Source organism: Tauraco erythrolophus, chromosome 1, assembly GCF_009769465.1.
Source record: "Tauraco erythrolophus isolate bTauEry1 chromosome 1, bTauEry1.pri, whole genome shotgun sequence".
Taxonomy (NCBI): domain Eukaryota; kingdom Metazoa; phylum Chordata; class Aves; order Musophagiformes; family Musophagidae; genus Tauraco; species Tauraco erythrolophus.
This window is the reverse complement of record NC_141465.1, coordinates 5,769,059-5,790,009: the sequence shown is the minus strand read 5'-3', so window position 1 is coordinate 5,790,009 and position 20,951 is coordinate 5,769,059. Positions and strand designations below refer to the sequence as shown.

Genomic DNA, 20,951 nt, shown 5'->3' with positions numbered 1-20,951 from the left:
TACGTGCCAGCCAGGCCTTTCCTTGTCCTGGGAGCACAAAACAGCTGGGACAAAAAAAACCAAGCCTGACAAATGCACACTGTATTTAGGTGTTATTAGGTCTCAGAACACAGACTCAGAGATAGGAAGTTTAGCCCACCAGCTAATAGTTAACAACATTAAACCTTTTCCTATTAAGCTTTCTGCAGTTGCTGGGAAACTGCAGATCATTGCAGTTAATGTCTTCTCCTGTGTCAGCAAGAAAAATCATGTTTGCTACAGATCTGCCACTTACAAATGTCTGTGCACTTCAGTCTGTTCCTGATAGACACTTCTGTATTGACTTGGCAGACACAGTTATATTTCATGAACTTAAATCACTATGTCCGCAAATTGCTCTTAAGCAACACATTAAATGCCCAAATTCTCTTTGTCGTCTGTCTTCCAGCCACAGCTTGCTGGATTCATAAAAGAGACTGTCTCCAAAGTCTGCCTTGATAGTTTGCCTGGAGGGAACTCTGGAAAAATTTTGAATGGCAGAACTCTCCTGGAATTACATTTACTCTTTTGGTATAGAAAAACTGGTCATCAGTCACTGATATAAACTGGAACTTTTATGAATTTAAAGAATTTTTAAAAAATGAATATACAGTCAGCACAAAAAATTATCTGGCTTTCAAGAAGAGATCTTATGATTGTCCTAGATTTGGAGAGGTTTGTCTGTGTTTTAGGACTCTCAACTGCTCAATGCCCATAGCAGAATGCTACTTACTTACTTCAGTGAAACATGATCAGTAAACAACTTTGTGATACCCCAGAGAAGGATATACCACCAGACCCTTGCAGAGTACAATACCCTTGTACTTGCAGAGTACAAGAATATCTGTATTTTGAGCAATGATTATGACTGATTTGTACCCACTATTTAATGCCTGAAGCATATGTAAAGAACGCTTTTATCTGTTGCCCCCCATGTCAGGAGTCTGACTTCTCCCACCAAAACCTCTTGGTGGTCTTTGGTTAACTTGAAGCTGAGGAGCTAAGCAGAGTATGCAGAACTATCTTGAAACAGCTCTACTACCTAAGAAGAGGTCTACTAAATTAAACAAAAAGTCTACCTATCACAGTATCTTGTACTTAAAAGACCAAGAGTAAATACCAAAGAACAGTATGTGAGGAGGGCAAGTAGTTATCATACTCCACATATTCTCTCAGCCTAAATAATTTGCTCATTCAAAGATAACAAACTTCTCAATTAGACATGACTCCATTTAACCTCATCTTTAATAATCTTTTAGGAAAATTCAGCAAATCTCTTCAGTAACCCTCAAACTGATTTACCTTGTGTTAACTCTTCTAGTCTCCCTTGTGACCAATATACATTTTCAGCACCCACAGCACAATTTTGAAAAAATTTATAGCTTCTATCCATTGCACATTTGAAGAAATACTTAATTGGCTTGTTTGGAATCTGACTTTTGTCGTCTTCATTTGATATCCTTTCAGTTTCTGTATTGAAAGAGACTCTGAACTGTTTCTACTCGCTTCATAATAATTGTGATTTCAAACTTGGAATCACAATCAGTTCTTTTCCACAATGAATTCTCTTGCCTGACTTAGCTGTGTCTCATACAGAAAACCTTGCCCCTTTGTCTGAATTTCCTTTAGCACAACTATGTTCTATTTTTGATAGATGGACAAAAATGATACGCAGTATTCAGCAGGCATGTCAACCATGCATCTATGCAATAGCTCCGTTTTGTCCTCTATTCTTCTCCAGATAATGCCTAATTTTGATTTTCTTTTACTGGTCACTACTGAGCATTGAGCTGACATCTTCATTGAACTATCAATCATTGCTTGAAGCTCTTGATAGCAAACACTAATGATCAGCTCAGACCCATTGTTTTATATGTAAAGTCAGAAATATTTTCCCCCACACTCATCACTTCCCATCATTTACACTGAATACTTACAGAGGACTGTATTTAACCTGCCATTTTACTGCTGAGTTTCCAAGCCTCCCAAAGTCCAGCAAATCTGATCGCATCACTGCTTACTCTCTTTTCTAGGTTGTCTATGACTATGTTTAACAGCAAAAGTCCCAGAAGTCTTTTTTTTCCATATTCCATACCCTTCATTCTGAAGAAAGAGTGTTTTATCCTTCATTCTTTCAACCAAAGTTTAATGAGATTTAGTTGAAAAATTTAGTTTAATATTTTTCTCTACTCTTGGATTTTTTTTTTATCTGGAGCTATGTCTTTTGATTTAGTGCTTGGATCTTCTCTTACATCTGTGTGTACCTTTCACTGATATCTTCCTGTAAACATCAACATCAAAGATTCTGCAAATCTGCAAGTGTTTTGTTAGCACCAATTTGGTCTTTACACCACTCACAATCTGTCAATGATATAAACAGCTGCACTGGCGTGGTTTCAGTACAGCTTACGGTTTTTTTACTCTTTCTCCCACAAATTTCCAATGTTTGTTTTTCATAGGGATCCATTTGATTTTGCTGTTGCTGTTAGTGTGTTAATACTTCATCAGTGTCCAGATGTCTCCAATATGCCCTCTGAGCAACAAGCAATTGTATTTCCAAGAAAATTCTCCTCTAACTCCCTTTCCTGAGACCTTTTCATCTTTTCTCCTTCTGCCAAAGTAAAAATATTTTAGGTTTCTCTTTGGATACGGTCCATGACATTCTTGTAAGAGATGTTCACTCACAAGACCATTTTTTCTTTCAGTATCATATCCTTTTTCCCTGCACAGTGTGTTTTAGGTAGGTCATCACCAGCTTCTGTTGTGTTCAATGAGCAAGAGCTATGCCTTATCAATAAACTTTGATTTTTATCAGGTATTTTGCCATAGATAGTCAAATAGCATTTCTTGATGGCTTCTGGTTTGAGGCTAAAACACTACACTTCACAGCATTTAGTTAATTTATTAGCTGTATCCTAAATTCCTTGATTTATTGTGATTCTTCCAAAAAGGCAAGTTAGATCCAATCTAACTTGTTGGAGGGTGAGCTGAAAAGTGCATCATTTGCACATAGCTCACCTTGTGATACGGATAAGTCCAAAGAGAGATAATGCAGATTAAATTCAGATGCAGTCATCAGTGTTTTTCTAGGCACCCATATTAATTTCAGCATAATGCCCCCCCTAGCAATATCAGAAATTCAAACTGCTGCTAGTTTCCAATAACCATCAGCTGTTCCATGAGGCACAGTGTCCAATAGATACACCATTTGTAAGATGCAGTCCTTCATAAATACACACTGAAATGCAATTGGCAAAAGTGATCAAAAATTATGAGACCGTTAAATCCCTCTTCCACACAGGCAAAATGTTCAAAAATTCATTAGCAACACATAAATAAAAAAGCTCCAAGAAAACTGGTATTCTGGCAACCAAAGTTCATTTTGGAAAAGCTACCATATAAATACAGCCAACTCGGGTTTTGCCTCCTGGTGGTATCAGTCACTACCATAATGCTCTGACTATATGTTTTACTTCCACTTGTTGACAGCTCTCTGCTATTCTCAACTCTGTTCACAAACAGCAGCAAGTCCCAAACATGGGTTACTATCATTACTATTCTTGTATAAGAAAAGACTTATCTTACAAAAACTTACCATATTTACCCAAGTAGTGAAGTTATGACACAGTTTTTAGTCAATTCTTACTTAAGCAAAACTCACATTTATTTAATCCAGAACAATTTTGATTTGCTGTAGGTTTCAAAGTACAGTGTGTTCTCCGTATCATAGATATTTACTCATTAAAATTGTACAAAGACTTTTTTTTCTTAAAAACTGTAAAATAGTAAAAGTGACCTTGCAAATATATAAAGAAAGCAGATGATAAAATTAGTGAGTAAGCAAAAAGAAAGAGCTATCAAGACAAATAAAGGCTATGAAATGTTGCAATGTTTTATACCATTAGTTTTACTCACTTTTCCCTCATCTCTTGGGCTGTCACTTAAATGTACAACTGGCCCAGGGTGAGTCTTTGTGGATCTGCAAGACAAAAAGAAATTCAAATCCGTGAATGTTTTTTATATGAAGAGTCAGATGCTTACCTTAATTTCTAGGTGTGTTAACGTGTACCTCCAATGGTTTAAAAGTCATGCTATAAAGTCCAACACAGGAAGACAACTGTCTAAAAGTTATCCATATCTTTTCACATTCCCCTCTACTTCCTTTTTGCTGTTATAGGCAAAGATTCTCCTTTGTTGATGAATCCTTTGTTCTATTTTTTAAAACCTCACTATTCATCCTATTACAGCAATTTTTTTCCTCTCATTTCTAAGGCTTTTTTGCCATTTCTGTTGTCGACTCTCTTTCTGCCCCTCCTTCTCACTTGCTTGATTTCAAGGCTACTCTTTCAAGAATTTGCAGTCTTCACTATATTCATTTCAATTACTGATAACAAGCCTTGCCAAGTTCCAATCTCATTAATGACAGGGCTTCAGAAATCTCATCTACATTGCTCTGTCAGGTTAGCAGACATTGCATTGTTCTTAGCATTACTGCATGTTCCAACACTCTTGAAAGCATGCACACTTTCCTCTGGCCTCTATTTTTTGCCTGTAGAATGTTTTAAATTTCAGCTATTTGGTCATGCACCAAAGCTGGGTCAAAGCAGGGTGGCAAAGACCTTGTCTGATATCTACCTCTGAGCTAAAGATAAGGAAAAATTACTCCAGACTCCAGCATGTTACTTTTCTACATGACATCTCGGCGAGCAAGGCTTCTGCAAGAGTATTTCGCAACATATCCCATCTCAGAAGTGAGACCAGCAGGAAAGCAGTGAACAGCCAGTTTATACAGCAATATTTTATACAGACCGTCTTTAATGGTGCCAGAAGCAAGTACCCATTTGGCCTGAGACATGGCACAAAACAATCTTTGCAGAGATGCAGTGAGCGGGAGATCTGCCTGTCATTCCTACACAAGCCAACTCCTCAGGGGGGAACCCTCTGGCTGCGCTTCCATTTCTGAGCAACCTGTACTCAAATAAAAAAATCATTTCCACAACACCAGACCTTGGAGCAGGCAGGGTAGGACAGCAGTGATGGGGAAATGAAGGGTGAAATGAGGATATTTGCATCCAGTGCTTAGATTCACGTGTCTTGTACACCTGTCCTCAGAGAGTGAATATGGCATCTTTGGACATTCTAGGCTGCTTTGAACTTTGCTCCTGACATAGGTTGACCTACTTGAACTGGTCAGAGTATGCTGATGGAAAGAACTAGGTCTGTTTGGGGTACATGCTGCCTATGCCATGAAGAGCAAAGGAGGAAAGACAAGAACAAGACAAAAAGATATGAAGAGAAGAGGCAGCATAAGACATTTGATTTTTTAGCCAGATAAGAACCACTGACAGATGACTGAAGAGGGAGAAGAGCCAAGCAAACATCAGGTATGACGAAGCTGGCAACAGACAAAATGGTGAAAGGAGCACACACAGGCTGACAAGGCATACCGGATTTGGCAGTTATCCCAGTCCACAGGCTGGGTTTCTTGGCCATACCGGTATCGGTACTTGACCAGGAATATTAGAAAAATCAGGGCAAACGGAGGGAGAAAAGGAAAGAGCATACTGTCTAAGATGAAGGTTGATCCCACCTAGGCTGCTCTTTGCACCTACCAATTTCAAAAGTCAAGAACAATTTAGATAAATCTGTGCAACCACTGTTTACTTTCTAAGATACACATACCATCGTTCACCAGAGAATGTATCCATTGGTCTTTGGGTAGAAGCAAACACTTGAATGAGCTGTAGTCACTCTACATTACATCTAACTTCATGCTAACTAGATTTTCACTGTAACACAAATCAGTTGTCCCTCTGTAAATGATATAAAACTGACTTTTACTACCAATCTTAATTTTATCTTATATTCTTGCAGGAGTGTAGCCTCAGATTCCATGCTAAGACCTCAACTAAAAGGCGTAACCTTCACTAATGCAATACATTTTCCTACCTCTTCCATTTCTCTCTTGAATCTATTGTAAACAATAGTTGGAGAATAGTAGGACTTATTACACTGTAATAAAATTCACTTTTGCTTTTCAGGATATTAGGCTTTTTTTTTTTTTTTTTTAGGAGTGTTATCTTTTTATCATTAAGTTCCTAGCTATTTCTTTAGTTTTTGTTCAGTAAGAGCTTCCTATACCTTATGTCCAGTGAATTTCCCATTGACTGGAAAAGGGGAAACATTGCCTCTATGAAAGAGAGAAAAAGAGAAAAAAGGAAGACCCAGTGAACTACAGGCCAGTCAGTCTCACCTCTGTGCCTGGCAAGATCAAGGAGCAGATCCTCCTGGCAACTATGTTAAGGCACTTGGAAAGAAAGGAGATGATTTGTGACAGCCAGCATGACTTCACTAAGGGCGAATGGTGCCTGACTAATTTGGCGGCCTTCTACGACAGGGTTATAGTGTTGGTGGATAAGGGAAGAGCAACCAACATCGTCTACATAGACTTGTGCAAAGCATTTGGCGCTGTCCCACACAACATCCTTGTTTCTAAATTGGTGAGACACAGATTTGACAGATGGCCCACTCAGTGGATAAGGAATTAGCTGGATGGTCGCATTCTAAGAGTTGCGGTCAATGGCTCGATGTTCAAGTGGAGACCAGTGACGAATGGTGTTCCTCAGGGGTCAGTACTGGGTCCAGTGCTGTTTAACATCTTTGTTGGAGACATGGAGAGTGGGATCAAATGCAACCTCAGCAAGTTTGCAGATGACACCAAACTGCGTGGCACGGTCAACACACTAGAGGGAAGGGATGGCATCCAGAGGGACGTTGATAAGCTGGAGAGATGGGCCTGTGAGAACCTCATGAAGTTCGACAAGGCCAAGTGCAAGGTCCTGGACATGGGTCAGGGCAATCCCAAGCATAAGTACAGGCTGGGCGGAGAATGGATTGAGAGCAGCCCTGAGGAAAAGGACTTGGGAGTGCTGGCGGATGAGAAGCTCAACATGAGCCGGCAATGTGCACTGGCAGCCCAGAAAGCCAACCGTGTCCTGGGCTGTATCAAAAGAAGTGTGGCCAGCAGGTCGAAGGAAGTGATTCTGCCCCTCTACTCTGCTCTCGTGAGACCCCACCTGGAATACTGTGTTCAGCTCTGGAGTCCCCAGCATAAGAAGGACATGGAGCTACTGGAATGAGTCCAGAGGAGGGCCACGAAGATGATCAGAGGGCTGGAGCACCTCTGCTATGAAGACAGGCTGAGAGAGTTGGGGCTGTTGAGCCTGGAGAAGAGAAGGCTCCGGGGTGATCTTACAGCAGCTTTCCAGTACCTAAAGGGGGCCTACAGGAAAGCTGGAGAGGGAGTTTTTACAAGGACGTGTAGTGATAGGACAAGGGGCAATGGATTTAAACTGAAAGAGGGCAGATTTAGGTTAGATATAAGAAAGAAATTTTTCGCTCTGAGAGTGGTGAGGCAGTGCAACAGGTTGCCCAGAGAAGTTGTGGATGCCCCATCCCTGGCAGTGTTCAAGGCCAGGTTGGATGAGGTTTTGGGCAATCTGGTGTAGTGGAGGGTTTCCCTGCCCATGGCAGGGGGGTTGGAACTAGATGATCTTTAAGGTCCCTTCCAACCCAAACCATTCTATGATTCTATGATTCAAAAAGAAGTCTTCAGCAATGTTATAATTTGGGCCCAGGAAAATGTGGAAAATGTGTAGATGATGTATTCCTCCATCATTCTGGGAAGTTTTATGCACTCTAAGAAATACTGTTGTAAGAATTTCAAATACCAAGAAAATCTTTAAAGCAGTGAAAGTAATGTATGACAAAATAGAATCGAATCATCAGAAAACAAATTTCCTTTTGAAAAAATTAATCTGCACAATTACAGAAGCACTGTAATGACTTCTGAGAAGAATGAAAATCTAGTGGTGGAAAGTGGTAGGAGGAAGGAAAAGTAAAAAGGAAAACATCTATATTAGTCATTGTTACAGAGTTGGAGATGACTGAATGTGACAGTCCTGAGAAAAGCATGTGCATAAGCAGATACTTCTGTAGTGCCAGTAGTCAGACATCTTCTGCAGTCCTGCTTTCCACAAAAATGCAGTGCACCAGAGATCGTAAGACTTTTTTCATTGGTAGAGTCACAGGGAAATTAAAAAGAATGAGTAAGTTAGATACGCCATCCACATACTGTGGATCAAAGCTGGGAATTGGAGTAAGTGAGAATCAGTTCAACCTCAAGATGCAACTCGGAGCCTTAGACACAATTTCTAAAATGTCTAGAAGAAGGATGCCTTGCGACTTTCACTTTCTTTATACTAGGAACTACTTCTATTTGGGTTCAAGCACAGAGGGGGTAGGAGTGGCTCCTAGGCTGCTACTTCTCCTCCTGCGTGCTGCTGTCCTTCACTGCTGTGGAACTGCTGGCTCTGAGACACATCTCGGAAATGAGGCTGGCCAAGGAAATGGCTAAAAAGTAAAGACTATGTTATGGCTCTGTCATAACTGATTTCAAATTTGCTCAATTCTTTGATACTCTATATCCCATAAATTTTGTGGGGTGTTCAAACAGTGGAATCTGCATGCTTGGCAAGGGAGCTTACAATGCAGATTTCTCACTTTTGGAGCTCAGTGGACTCGTATCAAGATCTTTCTTCCCTTCCCAACACCAGATGACCTTGCAAAATGTATGATCCTGCAGGCTGAGAAAATTAATCTCACTGTAGTTGGAGTACGTGGAGACATGCTGGGCTCCTTGACTATTTTTCTCTTCCAGACCTGTTTCCAGACACTTTGAAGGAAAGGAGAGAAACTGCTTATTTGAGAGCAGAAAACCAAACAGTGTTATGAGGCCCAAACATCACTGGCAAGGGACTAGTTCTGCTACATGACAGAGAAATCACAAGTGGAAAAGTTTTGAGTTATTCTTCCTTCTTAGCTGAAACGATGCTCCAGTGTGGTCTGAGGTAGTGGCAATGCATGAGATGATAGGAATGGCTGAGACAAGAATTACTAGAGAAAATGTTTCTAAAATTCCGCATATTCTAGTGTTCTTTCTCAGCTCTGGACAAGGCCAGGTACACTGAAATGTAGACAGTACACATGGTTGTCCAGAGAGGTTGTGGATGCCCCATCCCTGGAGATGTTCAAGGCCAGGTTGGATGAGGCTTTGAGCAACCTGGTGTAGTGGAAGGTGTCCCTGCCCATCGCAGAGGAGTTGGAACTAGATGATTTTTAAGGTCCCTTCCAACCCAAACCATTCTATAATTCTATGACTTAAAAAGCATTTTTCCCTGTAACTTCTAGAATCAGTTATGCCTCAGTACTGAAAATCTTCTCAAACAAAAATTTCATGTTTCCTTTGCATTATTAGTCTATTGAGGCCTTAATTTCTCACTAATGTTAGATACTGTTTGAGCAACCTGGATGAACTCTCCTGTATGAGAAGGCAATAGTCTCTAAATAGGTATTGCAACCATCTTTCTGACATCTCTACTACTATGTATCTCTACTAGATGACTCTCAACAGATCATAGTGAGAAAACCACTATCGCTCCAAAATATAGTGCTCTACAGATCTTTCAGTATATTTGACACAAAAGTAGGCAAAAAAATGACAAATGGTAACACGCTTTCAAGAAAAAAAACACTACACCAAAAAACAAACCAAAAGCCAACTTCATAAGTCAAAGTAGCCATGCAGGACAAGGTGATAGGATTTATTGCACCATGTGCGAAGCCTGAAAATGTTACATCCAAACCTATTTCTCCTTCAATTCTTTAAACTACTAAGCCTCTCCACCTCTGTCTTTCTCTGCAACAGAATCACTGTTCAAAAAAAAAATTCTTGCAGTCGTTTGATGGGCCTCACTGACTGACAGTGGTTTTCTTTCTGAAGGATGAGAGTTATGTTCTCTGGAGTGAATTGATCTCAGGAAGTGTGACAAAACTCTTTGTGGGGTTGAAACCTTGGTAAGTCCATGAGCAGACTAAAATGAATTGTTGGAATATGTTTTCTGTGCTCTGTATTTTTTTCACCTATGCATTACCATTTGTTAGAATGTTTACTGAGCCATGTCATCATGACCTTAGAATGACAAACTCAGTCCATTATGAAAGTCTACATTGAAAAGTTGAAAGCATACAACTTTTAGGTGTTTTCAAATGGGAGAAATGACAACACAGGTATTCTGACCTCTTCAGGTTACCTTGGCCATAGTGTTAGCAATGTATATGGAGGCTTTCTTCAACCATGTTCTGAAAAACTAAGAACTGGAATTTCAACTGGGTTTTTTTGTACTCTCACAAAATGAGCTGTAATCCGGCTTTACAGTGACTTAGGTATGGCAATATATAGTTTAACATTTCAAAGTCAAAGCATTTCAGGTTTTTAAAAAATTAACCAGTTCAATCTCCTACTTGTTTTCACTGTGAAGCCTTGAAATTTTAATGACAACTGAGTTAAATCCATATTATGAAAATTCATGGAGTTTTCATTAGCAGCAGGTACAAGTCATTGAAAAAAGTGAGGTGATATTTTGGAAGAAAGTCAAGTTATCTTGGTAGACTTAGCCTGCAATTTTAGAAACTGGATGAGAGTTGCACGATGAGGGAAGAACTCTCCTTCAGTCTTGTTTGTACAGATGACACACAAATCTAACATACTCAAAATTCCATTTATAAACCCTCCATCTAAACTGAGGTCTTGAATATAGCAGCAGAGCAATCACTTTTACTGAGCTTTCCTTGCCAGTGAGTTTGACACAAACATGCTTGCACAGAAGGTAAACCTTCTCCTTCCAAGCTTTACAGAGAATAGTAACATCTTCAAACAGATCCAAATCTATCTCAGAATGAAAAACAATGTTATGAGCACAATTACCTCTTACGTCATTCATGGTAAGGCTGAAGCTGTTCCTAAAGTTTTGCATACATATGTTTTCCTGTTTTCTTTCATCTTTGAAAGTAGGTGATGTCAACAGGCCCTATGAATCTATAAAGCCCTGAACAATCTGGTCTCATAGCTGATCTTACTGTGAGCAGGAGGATGGTCTAGAAAATTCCAGATGGACCTTTCAACATTAATTATCATATGATTCTATAATACTAAAATGAGAAAATTATGTGAAGATCATGTGAAAATAATGTGAAGATTAAAAAATATAATAAAAGAAGAGCATATCCATGGCCCCAAATAAAGTTGTTCTCTCAGTACAATTCCAAAGGAAAGTCTACTGCTATAAGTCTGTCCTCATGAAGTACACTTAGACTTAATAACACTCCCTTTAAAAGCTAATTCAAATTGCATTTTTCCTGCAAGAAAGCAATAGTACTGGAAGAGGCATCATAGTTTGCTATGATCTTATGTCATATCCCAGAGAGAGTTTGAATTACTTTACTGAGAAAAGTCACCTAGTTTCAACGTTGGCAGTGCTATATAGTATCTGTTAAAGGTGGCTGCTGTGGCAAACATCACCATTATCCCCACCAGCCTCTTACTCTAAAACAGAGAAATTAATTTGGAGACACACAGGATCCCCTGTCTACCTGTGTAGTCAAAGGCAAGGGCAACCTCCTCCTTTTCATATCCAGAAGTACATGATGAGATTGAATGGTGAGGATACAGCCTGTTCAGACTAGCATACTGCTTACAGGGATCATGTTATACTTTTAAGACAGAAACTAGCTTTTTCAAAGAAGAAACTATTATGGTAACCACGCAGCATCTCCAAATACTTGAGGTGACAAGGCCTATCTGTACTACATTGTCATTACCTGTCACAACTTATGGAAGAAAAATTTTAGAAAACCTAGGTATACTCCACTCCTGCATAGGCAATAGAAAGAAGGTAGGAGAGGCTGCTTGTTTGCTAGAGAGGTAGCTTCTTGCACAGCATCCAGCCTATCTCAACAACTCAATACTGAAGCTTCTTAGTGAGCAGCCCTTATTTCCCACGTACTTTCATTGAAGAGAGGTATCATTCTAATCTGTTCTCATAAAAAACGTCTGTTGTGGCCATTAAAAAAAAAAAAAAGATTTATCTAAAAATATTTTGAAAGAATTAGGAAATGAAACTTGATAGAAGGCTTCCATTTCTTAAAACTTTCAGACTTATTTCCATACAGAAGAGAAACATCATAATGTCTAGAGGAAAGAAAATTCAAAATGTACATAAATTGAAAATGTGTTCTCAAAAACTCAAAGGTGTTATATACTCAGTATAATACATATACACTTTAAAATACAGGAATCAAAAAAACCTCTAATATGTCAACATCACTAAAATAAAGTGCAAAAGAGAAAATAATTAAGATACTTCTCACCTGAAGAACTCATCAGAATTAATATATTAATTCTGGTTTTGATTAAACCACATGTTCAGCAGTAATTTCTCAGCCAGAACTATTGAGCGAAGTCTTAAAAAGGCAGAGCAAGCAAACATTCTGAAACAGAACTGGACCAAAGATTTACCAGCATACTCTGAATCCTGATTACCATCTGAATCCTTGTTTTTATCTCCTCTGAAGCTGAAATTAGATTTTTATCATTGTGCCTATGAAGTTTGTTGCGGGCAGAGAAGAGGAAAGAAGATGAGGCATCAGTTTCGTCCACCTGGGGGACAGAGTGATTAGTGAAATTCAGCATAATAGTGGAGTTAAAAAAGGGAACGTGGAGAATTTTGAAGAAAAGTAGTTGCTATCAATGCGATCTCTGCTTGGGACAGAGAATTAGATCCACCACTGTAGGCCTGTAGCCCTATTCTTAGGCACTGTCCTCTTGGTTCACTGAGCTTGGTGAATTTCAGTTTACTGCCAGAGGTTACAGGTTCTTCAGAACATGAAACAGTTTCTCAGAAACTGCATGAAATACTGTGAGTTTGCCCACAGCAGTTCATCTTGCTGGAGCTTCACAGAGGAAACAGCAGAGAAATAATCTTTCATTTCTGTTGAGGCTTTCACTTGCAGGAAGCCTGGATTTATCCGTCAGATTTTTATATGTCTCCCTCCATTTCATACCCACAACACAGGCACCTGTGTTAGCCTATCGGAGAGCTGTCATTTAACAGACACTCATTACCTTTCCTATCACTTCATTAGGCTTTGATGAGCCTGATTTAACTTGGAAATTAGCCCTATATAGAGCAGGAGGCTTGGTCTAGAGACTTCCAGTCCCTTCTCATCTAAATGATTCTACAGTTCAATGAAGAAAAGTTCTCCATGGAGTCTTACGGCCAATATACTCCATTATTCTCTTCGCAGGATGTCTGGGGGAGATGGTGATCAAGCTGCACTCATAAAAATAGCAAAATCTGAATTAGTGAGATTAATGATGACCTGTATTTCATGGAACTTAACAGTTAAACAGATTGCCAAATAACTTTTTCTTTTCTATAAAATATAACTGCATGGTCTCTATCATAAATCCGAATTCCTAATGTCCGGTAACAAAACATTTAATACTGCACCTGCGTTCATTAGCATAAAAGGTTTTCAAAAGATTTGTTAATATTTGTAAAACCAAATTATTCTTAAAAATGAATCTTAAGACAGCTATGAAAAAAAGTCTGCACTTACAGTTCTATTGCCTTGTTCCACATGATAACGTATCCAGAAAGAATGAAAGACTCGATATTTACAATGTGTGTATTTCCCCTCTCTGTTCCAACATAAAGCCATTTACTCTGGAAAGGCAGATGGCAATAAGTAATCCTGGAAAGGAAAAGAAAAAAAAAATGACTGAATACAGTATCAAAGATATTTTTTAACACTTTTACAGATGAAATAACAGTTCTTTCTATTTTATAACTTGAGAAATGCCTGCCCAGCAGGCACAGCATTTTGAAGAACGTGCAGATTTTGGAGGTCATCTCCAGAAAAATCATAAAAGAGAACATGAAACAAGACAGAGCCAACCTGCCTGCCTATATTAAGGGCAGGAAAAAAGAGCCGTATCACTTGAACAATGAACTAAATCATGTTATCTCCATGAGCATGAAAATTGCACTATGATAGTATCCAAGAGTCTCAAGTTAAGCTTTTCTTATTTTCTTTCTTAGAATAAGCAATTTTTCCAGTTCACCAAACAGAAGTTAATGGACATCAGCAGGATTAACGTTTTGTACATCAGAAGTGTAACACCATCATTCACACAAGAAAATATTCACTTTATTGGCTACCTGGGAGAGGGGCACTAGATAAGAGCATTAAGTGCAGTTCAGTGCTACATCCTAGACACGTTGAATCCTACACTCATATCTTTCTTACAGGGTGATGAACCAATGCTGTATTAGCTTGGAAAGATGTCAAGATATCTTTCTTACCATAATATATAAAAGTTTTCACAGATGATGAATGAGTAGATTCAAGTTTCTTTGTTGTTAATAATTATTATATAAATATTACAAACATTCAAGCAAAGATAAAAAGATAAAAAAAATATTTGCTGCTAAAATACAATTGAATGCATGCTACCTACAGAGACTGACACTTAATCTGATCTTACGGTACAGACTCATGAATTTTGACAACAAGCAGGTGTTTTGCTTGGTATGCCATACGTTATTATATTTGTCATTCAGTTCCACAAGCAGGGTATTTCTAGTTTTTATGTACAATCTTTATTTAACAGCTATGCAGTAATTTTTATCCTTAAAACCCTCCTCCTCCCCAAATGTTTAAACAGTTTTTAAGAACATACATAGTTCAATTTTTTATTCTTATGGTACAGTGATGTTTCTGCATTAATTACAAAGGAGTGAGGGAGGTGCTAGCTATCTTCCAGTAGTATGGCCCTCTCAGTCATGTAAAGTCCTCTGAGCAGAACATTTGCCAGCCTCTGAATTAAAGGAATTGTTCAGTATTTATACAAATCTCACACGATTTCTGCAATTGTTCCTTGTAAGGTCCTCTTAACAAACAGAAAGATTCCAAACAGATTCTACACAGTATTTGGATAGTTCTACAGTTTTCCAGGTATCTAATCACGTGTCAGAACATTTAATGTTGAATTCATTCAAGTGAGCAAATTTTTTTTTTGGCCTTATGTATCACACTGGATTGAACACAGTTGAAATATGCAGTCTTCACATCCTAACTTATGAGGAAAATTATTACTGAATCATGAATCCAGAACAAAGCTTACCCTTCACAGAAATGTTTTGTTGACTCAAGTGAGACTGAAGTGTGATACAGGCTTTGTTTCATTCACCTGTACAGGGCTAATCCTACCTCAGTTGTCTAATTTTGGCAATAACTCCAGTGCCTTTAGTGGAAAGGGAACCAAGTTTTTCAAGAGAATTGCTTTGAGAATGGGAATTACAGTTTTGCCTGCATAAATGAAAATGCCTTCAAGCAGCAACTTAGTACTTACATTGCGGGTGCAGTCAGATCAACAAATATCTGACAGGAAAAAATTGCAGAAGGTGTATGCCACCTACATATTCCTTGCTGGAGTTAAAGGTGTTAGTTTTATTGTTCTTTTCTTAACAGTTACAGAGAATAATTTGCCCTTTTCACTTTGTAGTTTTACAAAAGTGAAGCTGATTTTCACATCTTTCCTGATAGAACTCCTTAAACTAAACAACTTCCATTTCTTCTGCTTTCTCTTCAGATGCATCATTTGCTACACTCCTGGTTAGATCCATATTTAGTCCAATTTTTGTTATTTATTTCTTACATTTCTGTACTAGCTCTACTTTTCTTTCTTGCACTGAAAAGCATGTGTGTGTTCTGTTAGGTCCCAGCCCATGCAAAAACCTCCATGGTTGATAAAATCTCTTAATCACCTCACACTGGCGTTCATTCAGCACTTTGTAGTAAACTGTTAAATTACAGGAAGGGAAAATATTTGTGACTTTGAAAGTGTTAAAAATGTACCTGTCTAGTGAGTGACAAACAACTCATGAGTTACAAAGTGAACCCTAGTTGACTTGAATGCTGCTACTCCAAATTCTTGCAGTTGCGACATCAGACTAAGACGGTTCGAGTCCACCCAGGACCGTATTAATTTTCAGTATTCTGATATATCCATCCACAAGCCAGTACAGTGCACTGCGGAAAACTTGGTCTCCAAAGCACAAGACTGAATCCAACATCCTGATTACGAATAAAGTCTCAAAATCACCTCAGACACAATATGAGGCTGCTTTGGGCTGTTGTTTCTCTTTTGAAATTTGCTTCTAGGTTATGATCTCTAGCACGTGCTGCCACAACAACCATCAGACTAAATGAGTATCTAATTTCCCAGCTACCCCATGCTCTCCATTGGCCCACCTTGGTTTTAAAATTTCAAGAACATCATGTTTCAAGAGCAAGGCCCTACAGCAAGAGAAAAATCAGACTAAAGTAATAACCACTTGCCGTCAGTTACTACACTTATTTTCCTGCTGGCCCATCTGAAATGCCAGACACCAGTAGCTACTAAGTCTGGATATATAGCATGAAGGATCAGAAGAGAATTAGGTGTAGCTAGAACAAAGAAAATGACCACAATTTTTACTGTTTTCTTACGATCAGCTATTTCCTCTTAAATAATTTCATTTTGTTTTTAAATTCCAATTTGTTTCAATTTCACATTGATAGATACGTGGGACAGCCAGATAAGAAAGTATTTTGCACATTCTTTCTTCCAGTGAAAAATACCTTGAGTCTTCATCATTTACCCAAACTGTTATTGCACATTATTAAATACCACCTTTTACGATATGTCAGCTTATAAGAAAACGCTATTCCCTTAAACACAATCTAGGTACGTAACAAACCTATTAGAGCACAGGGACTACCAGGCATTTTAATATGATACATTGTTAGGCTTCATCAAACAAAGCCATATGATTTTCATATTCTCAGAAAAGTATGCACTGCTCTGAGGTAGTTTTCTTTCACATTATGTAAATTAAATGCAAACTGCTTTACGTATTATTGACTTTTCACTTTGACAGAAAATATTAACTTGACTTTGAGGCTTGAAAGCTTTGAAGCAAGACTTAGATTTTTAATGAACATCTTCCATTTCAGTAAGTACTGAGATTATTATATAATGATTTCTTCGAGAGAAAACAATGAATATAAGAGAGATAATGGAATAACTTAGACAGGCATTGTCAAAAAATTGAACCTCATTTTAGAAAGGAATATATTCTGACTAGCAAATCTTGAAAAGGTATATTTTTCAGAAAATCACAGTCCTTTACAGTCTAAGAACTCTGACCAAAAAACCTCATTGCATATTAGTAGAATATTACAATGTTATAATAATTTGGACTGCCATGTTCTCTGAAATATTAGTAAAATCTCTCAGATGGCTTAAAATCATCTTACTACACTAATCATATTGCTCTAAGAAAAATAAAAGATAATTTTGAGAACACTTCCTTCTGCATCTGCTTTGTCATTTTTGTTTTTCTATTTTTAGTATGAGAAATTTTCCTGAGGAGGGCTGTGGAAGGGTGAAGAATAAATTTCATTTTTGTCAAAATGATGAACAGCTTTTCCAATTTAATTCTTTAATTGTTCATTCCTTGACATCAAAACTGCAACTAAATTTATACTATGCCTTTTCCCCTTATACAGATAATCTTAAATATGGACAAGCATACAACATGTATAGACAGCCCTTATGCCCAGCACTGACTGGCAGAAGGGTTCAGTTTCTGTAAGTTCCTACAAAAAACAAACATCAGCTTGAACTCCCTCTCAGAATACTACCAAAATGAATGACACTGTCCAGGCTCTTATGAAAGATGGAAATCTCATAAGCTTACAGGAGAAGAGGAAGACAAAACATGAAGGAGCATTATCCTGGGAACCCGAGTAACTGGCAGGAAGCAAGCCCCGCAGCCGCAAGGCACACCAGCCTGTCCCAGCCTCCCGCTCTCAGTGACTACTAAGTTACAGACACTGTCTTACATCCAACTTACAGTGTGTTGTCCCAGCATGGATGAGTTTAGCTGCTGAGAAAGTTGATCACCTTCTCTAAGAAAGTTATGCATATCAGAAATCTGCCTTTTCACTAGAGTGATTACAGCTTCCCTTCCAACTCCACAAATCTTCTCCAGCATCCTCGGGTGCTTTCAGTGCTCTCCACTAATTTATGTTACCTGCCTCAGCTGGTTATCACCACAAGCTGTTCTCTTGGCACTGCCACCTGATAGACTGGCCATCCACCCTGGTACTACCCAATAACTGGCTGATGTTCTGTCAGGTCCTCTTTCAAAGCAGCTCTTTTTAGAGAGGAATCTGTGGCCTGTGTAGCCCTCTCAATATTCACAACAGGAAAATAAGATAAGCCCTTCCCTTCCTTCTTGCACCATAACTTCCTATAATACACGATACGTGCATTTAAACTCACACCCTCCGTGACTCAATGGCTATCTGCCTTAGCAGCTGCACTGCGTCGTCTTAACTGGCATTCCTGGAGCTCCAGAACAACTTAAAAATCAATCTTGAAACCCCAGTGTAAAGGGGATGACAACTCTTGTAGCCTGTGCTACTAATAGTTTGTTTAATCTTCAGGATGATAGAAAATTACTTTTCTTCCTCTTGGACAAATGCACAGCAGAGACACCCTCTTTTGTCAATGCCCGTTTACGGGTTCGACTGTAAATTCATTGGGATGTTTCACATGTGGGAACAGGTTCACTGCCGATGAAAGTGGTATACTCTCCCCGGCTAGATTATTAGTATTACACAAGAGTAATGCAGTAGATTGAACAGGTGTAATGTTCAGACTTGGATCTAAGAAAAAGAGACAAGGAAATTACATGGAAAATTGCTTCCTCTAAGTAGAAAAAGATGTTGGAAGAAACTAGCATACTTTTCACTGACTTCCAATTTGTTTCTGACTCCAAATCAAGGTCATTAGACAACAAAAATGATAATAAAAGTTCCACAAAATCAGTGAAAAAGAGAATCATAGAATGGTTTGGGTTGGAAGGGGCCTCAAAGATGATCTAGTTCCAAACCCCTGCCATGGGCAGGGACACCCTCCACTACACCAGGTTGCCCAAAACTTCATCCAACCTGGCCTTGAACACTTACAGGGATGGGGCAGCCACAACCTCTCTGGGCAACCTGTTCCAGTGCCTCACCACCCTCAATGTAAAAAATTTCTTCCTTATATCTAATCTAAATCTCCCCTCTTTCAGCTTAAAACCATTGCCCCTTGTCCTATCACTACACACCCTTGTAAAAAGTCCCTCTCCAGTTTTCCTGTAGGCCCCCTTTGAGTACTGGAAGGCTGCAATAGGATCACCTCGGAGCCTTCTCTTCTCCAGGCTCAACAGCCCCAACTCTCTCAGCCTGTCTCCATAGCAGAGGTGCTCCAGCCCTTGGATCGTCTTCGTGGCCTCCTCTGGACCCGCTCCAACAGCTCCATGTCCTTCTTGTGTTGGGGACTCCAGAGCTGAACGCAGTACTGCAGGTGAGGTCTCAGAAGAACATACGAGGTCTCGGAAGTGAACAAATCAATGAAAGAGGGCTGGCAAAAAGACTCTGCTTTCATCTTTAAGGGGAAAAACAATGTACATGATTTTTCTCGTCCACTGGCTTGTGAAATCACTATTTCTTATTTGTAGTACTTCACTTGTGTCTATTAGTTTCTTTGAAGGTTAAGTAAAAATGGAGTTGTAGTACCAAGCACAGTGACAGGCAACGTAGACCACAATAATAGCCACTGAGTTTCTTAGCAATAAAAGAAAGCCAAAAAACAAAGGATGGAAAATGGAGATGATGTTCTCAAAAGACAAATTTTTGATTTCTTTCAGTGATTTTGTAGCAGTTGCATTAGAAAAAAACACACCTAAGGGTAGAGTTTCTCTCATCCTTTCACCCAACACTGAAGCTATACATAAAAAATGCAGTTGTTTGCTTCCTAATTTCATACTCTCCAAAAAGTAAATTGGGACTTAGCTGAAAAACGGAAGGTTGAGACTTGTCTTTTGCTAAACAGCTTAGCTTTGCATAGCTGTTAGAAAAGTAAACTAAAGATAAACTAGTATTTCACCCCGTTTGCTGCAACATACACAAATCTGTGTTTATATCCTACGTTCTTACTTTAAGGAGTTTTAAACCTATTTTATATCAATAATGATCAAGCTATTTTGAATGACTCTCTACTACCAAGATAACACTGAAATATTGAAACTGACTTTGAAGTAAAAATAAATTGCATTTTTCTATGTGTATGCTTCTTCTATGTATACGCACTTTTTTTCTTAATAACTTCCATCAGTTAAAATCATGTAGACTTACTGGAGACCAGCTGTTCTCATTTGTTACGCTTCAGTAGACAGGGACTCTGTGATTAAGAGTCCTTGTTTTTCTGCAGTCCGTAGTGTCTCTTCTCTTCCTGTTCATGTACTGTTTAATGAGATAATCTCAACACTGACATTACTAGCTCTATTTCTGACTTACTGGAATAACGCCCAGAGTTTATTGTGACAGAAGGAAAAGTATCCTGCATCATTAGATTGGATTCTGCTTGAAGCTGCCATGTGCCTGGGCAGGAAAGGGGTGGGGTGGTTTCCAAGAACCAAATTATTTACGGCAACAGAACGGGTGCATATTCTTCACTGCTCTAATATCTGACTGCAAACCTAGTGTAACGAAGGTCAAAGGATGGATTTGAACAGGACTACGCAAGATGTCTCAAAACTCAAATTTGAAACCTTCAAAAAATAAGCCCACAGAATTCCTGTAACTATACTTTAACTGCGGCAAGCTGAAAATTGCCACTGTTAATGTAGGCTGTTTATGCTGTCTGAACTTGTTTAAATTTTAAGAGACATCTCTCCTAGCTCTTGTCTAATATGAGTATGGCATCTTTGTATTACAGTATTGGACTTCTCGTTTGTTATGACCAAGGCCGCGAAGCACGGCTGTTCAATCTATGGTTGTGCGTAAATATTTCAAATCTTGTTATCCGAACCCGGCCCTAGAGCAATTTGGCAACACAGCTGCTATATGAAAACAACGTCACATGTTACCCTGTG

General features: G+C 38.8%; 1 protein-coding gene across 5 annotated transcripts in view; it reads right to left on the bottom strand.

The window, feature by feature from the left end:
• Positions 1–20,951, bottom strand: part of STXBP5L (syntaxin binding protein 5L) — a 211,990-nt gene that overhangs the window by 95,145 nt on the left and 95,894 nt on the right. For all 5 annotated transcript variants that reach the window (XM_086619299.1, XM_086619226.1, XM_086619458.1 and 2 more), the window contains exons 5-6: positions 13,537–13,671; positions 3,934–3,997 (exon numbers count right to left, since the gene is read on the bottom strand). In XM_086619299.1, the coding sequence (XP_086475425.1) occupies positions 3,934–3,997; positions 13,537–13,671 (199 nt within the window). The remainder of the gene's footprint in view (positions 1–3,933; positions 3,998–13,536; positions 13,672–20,951) is intronic.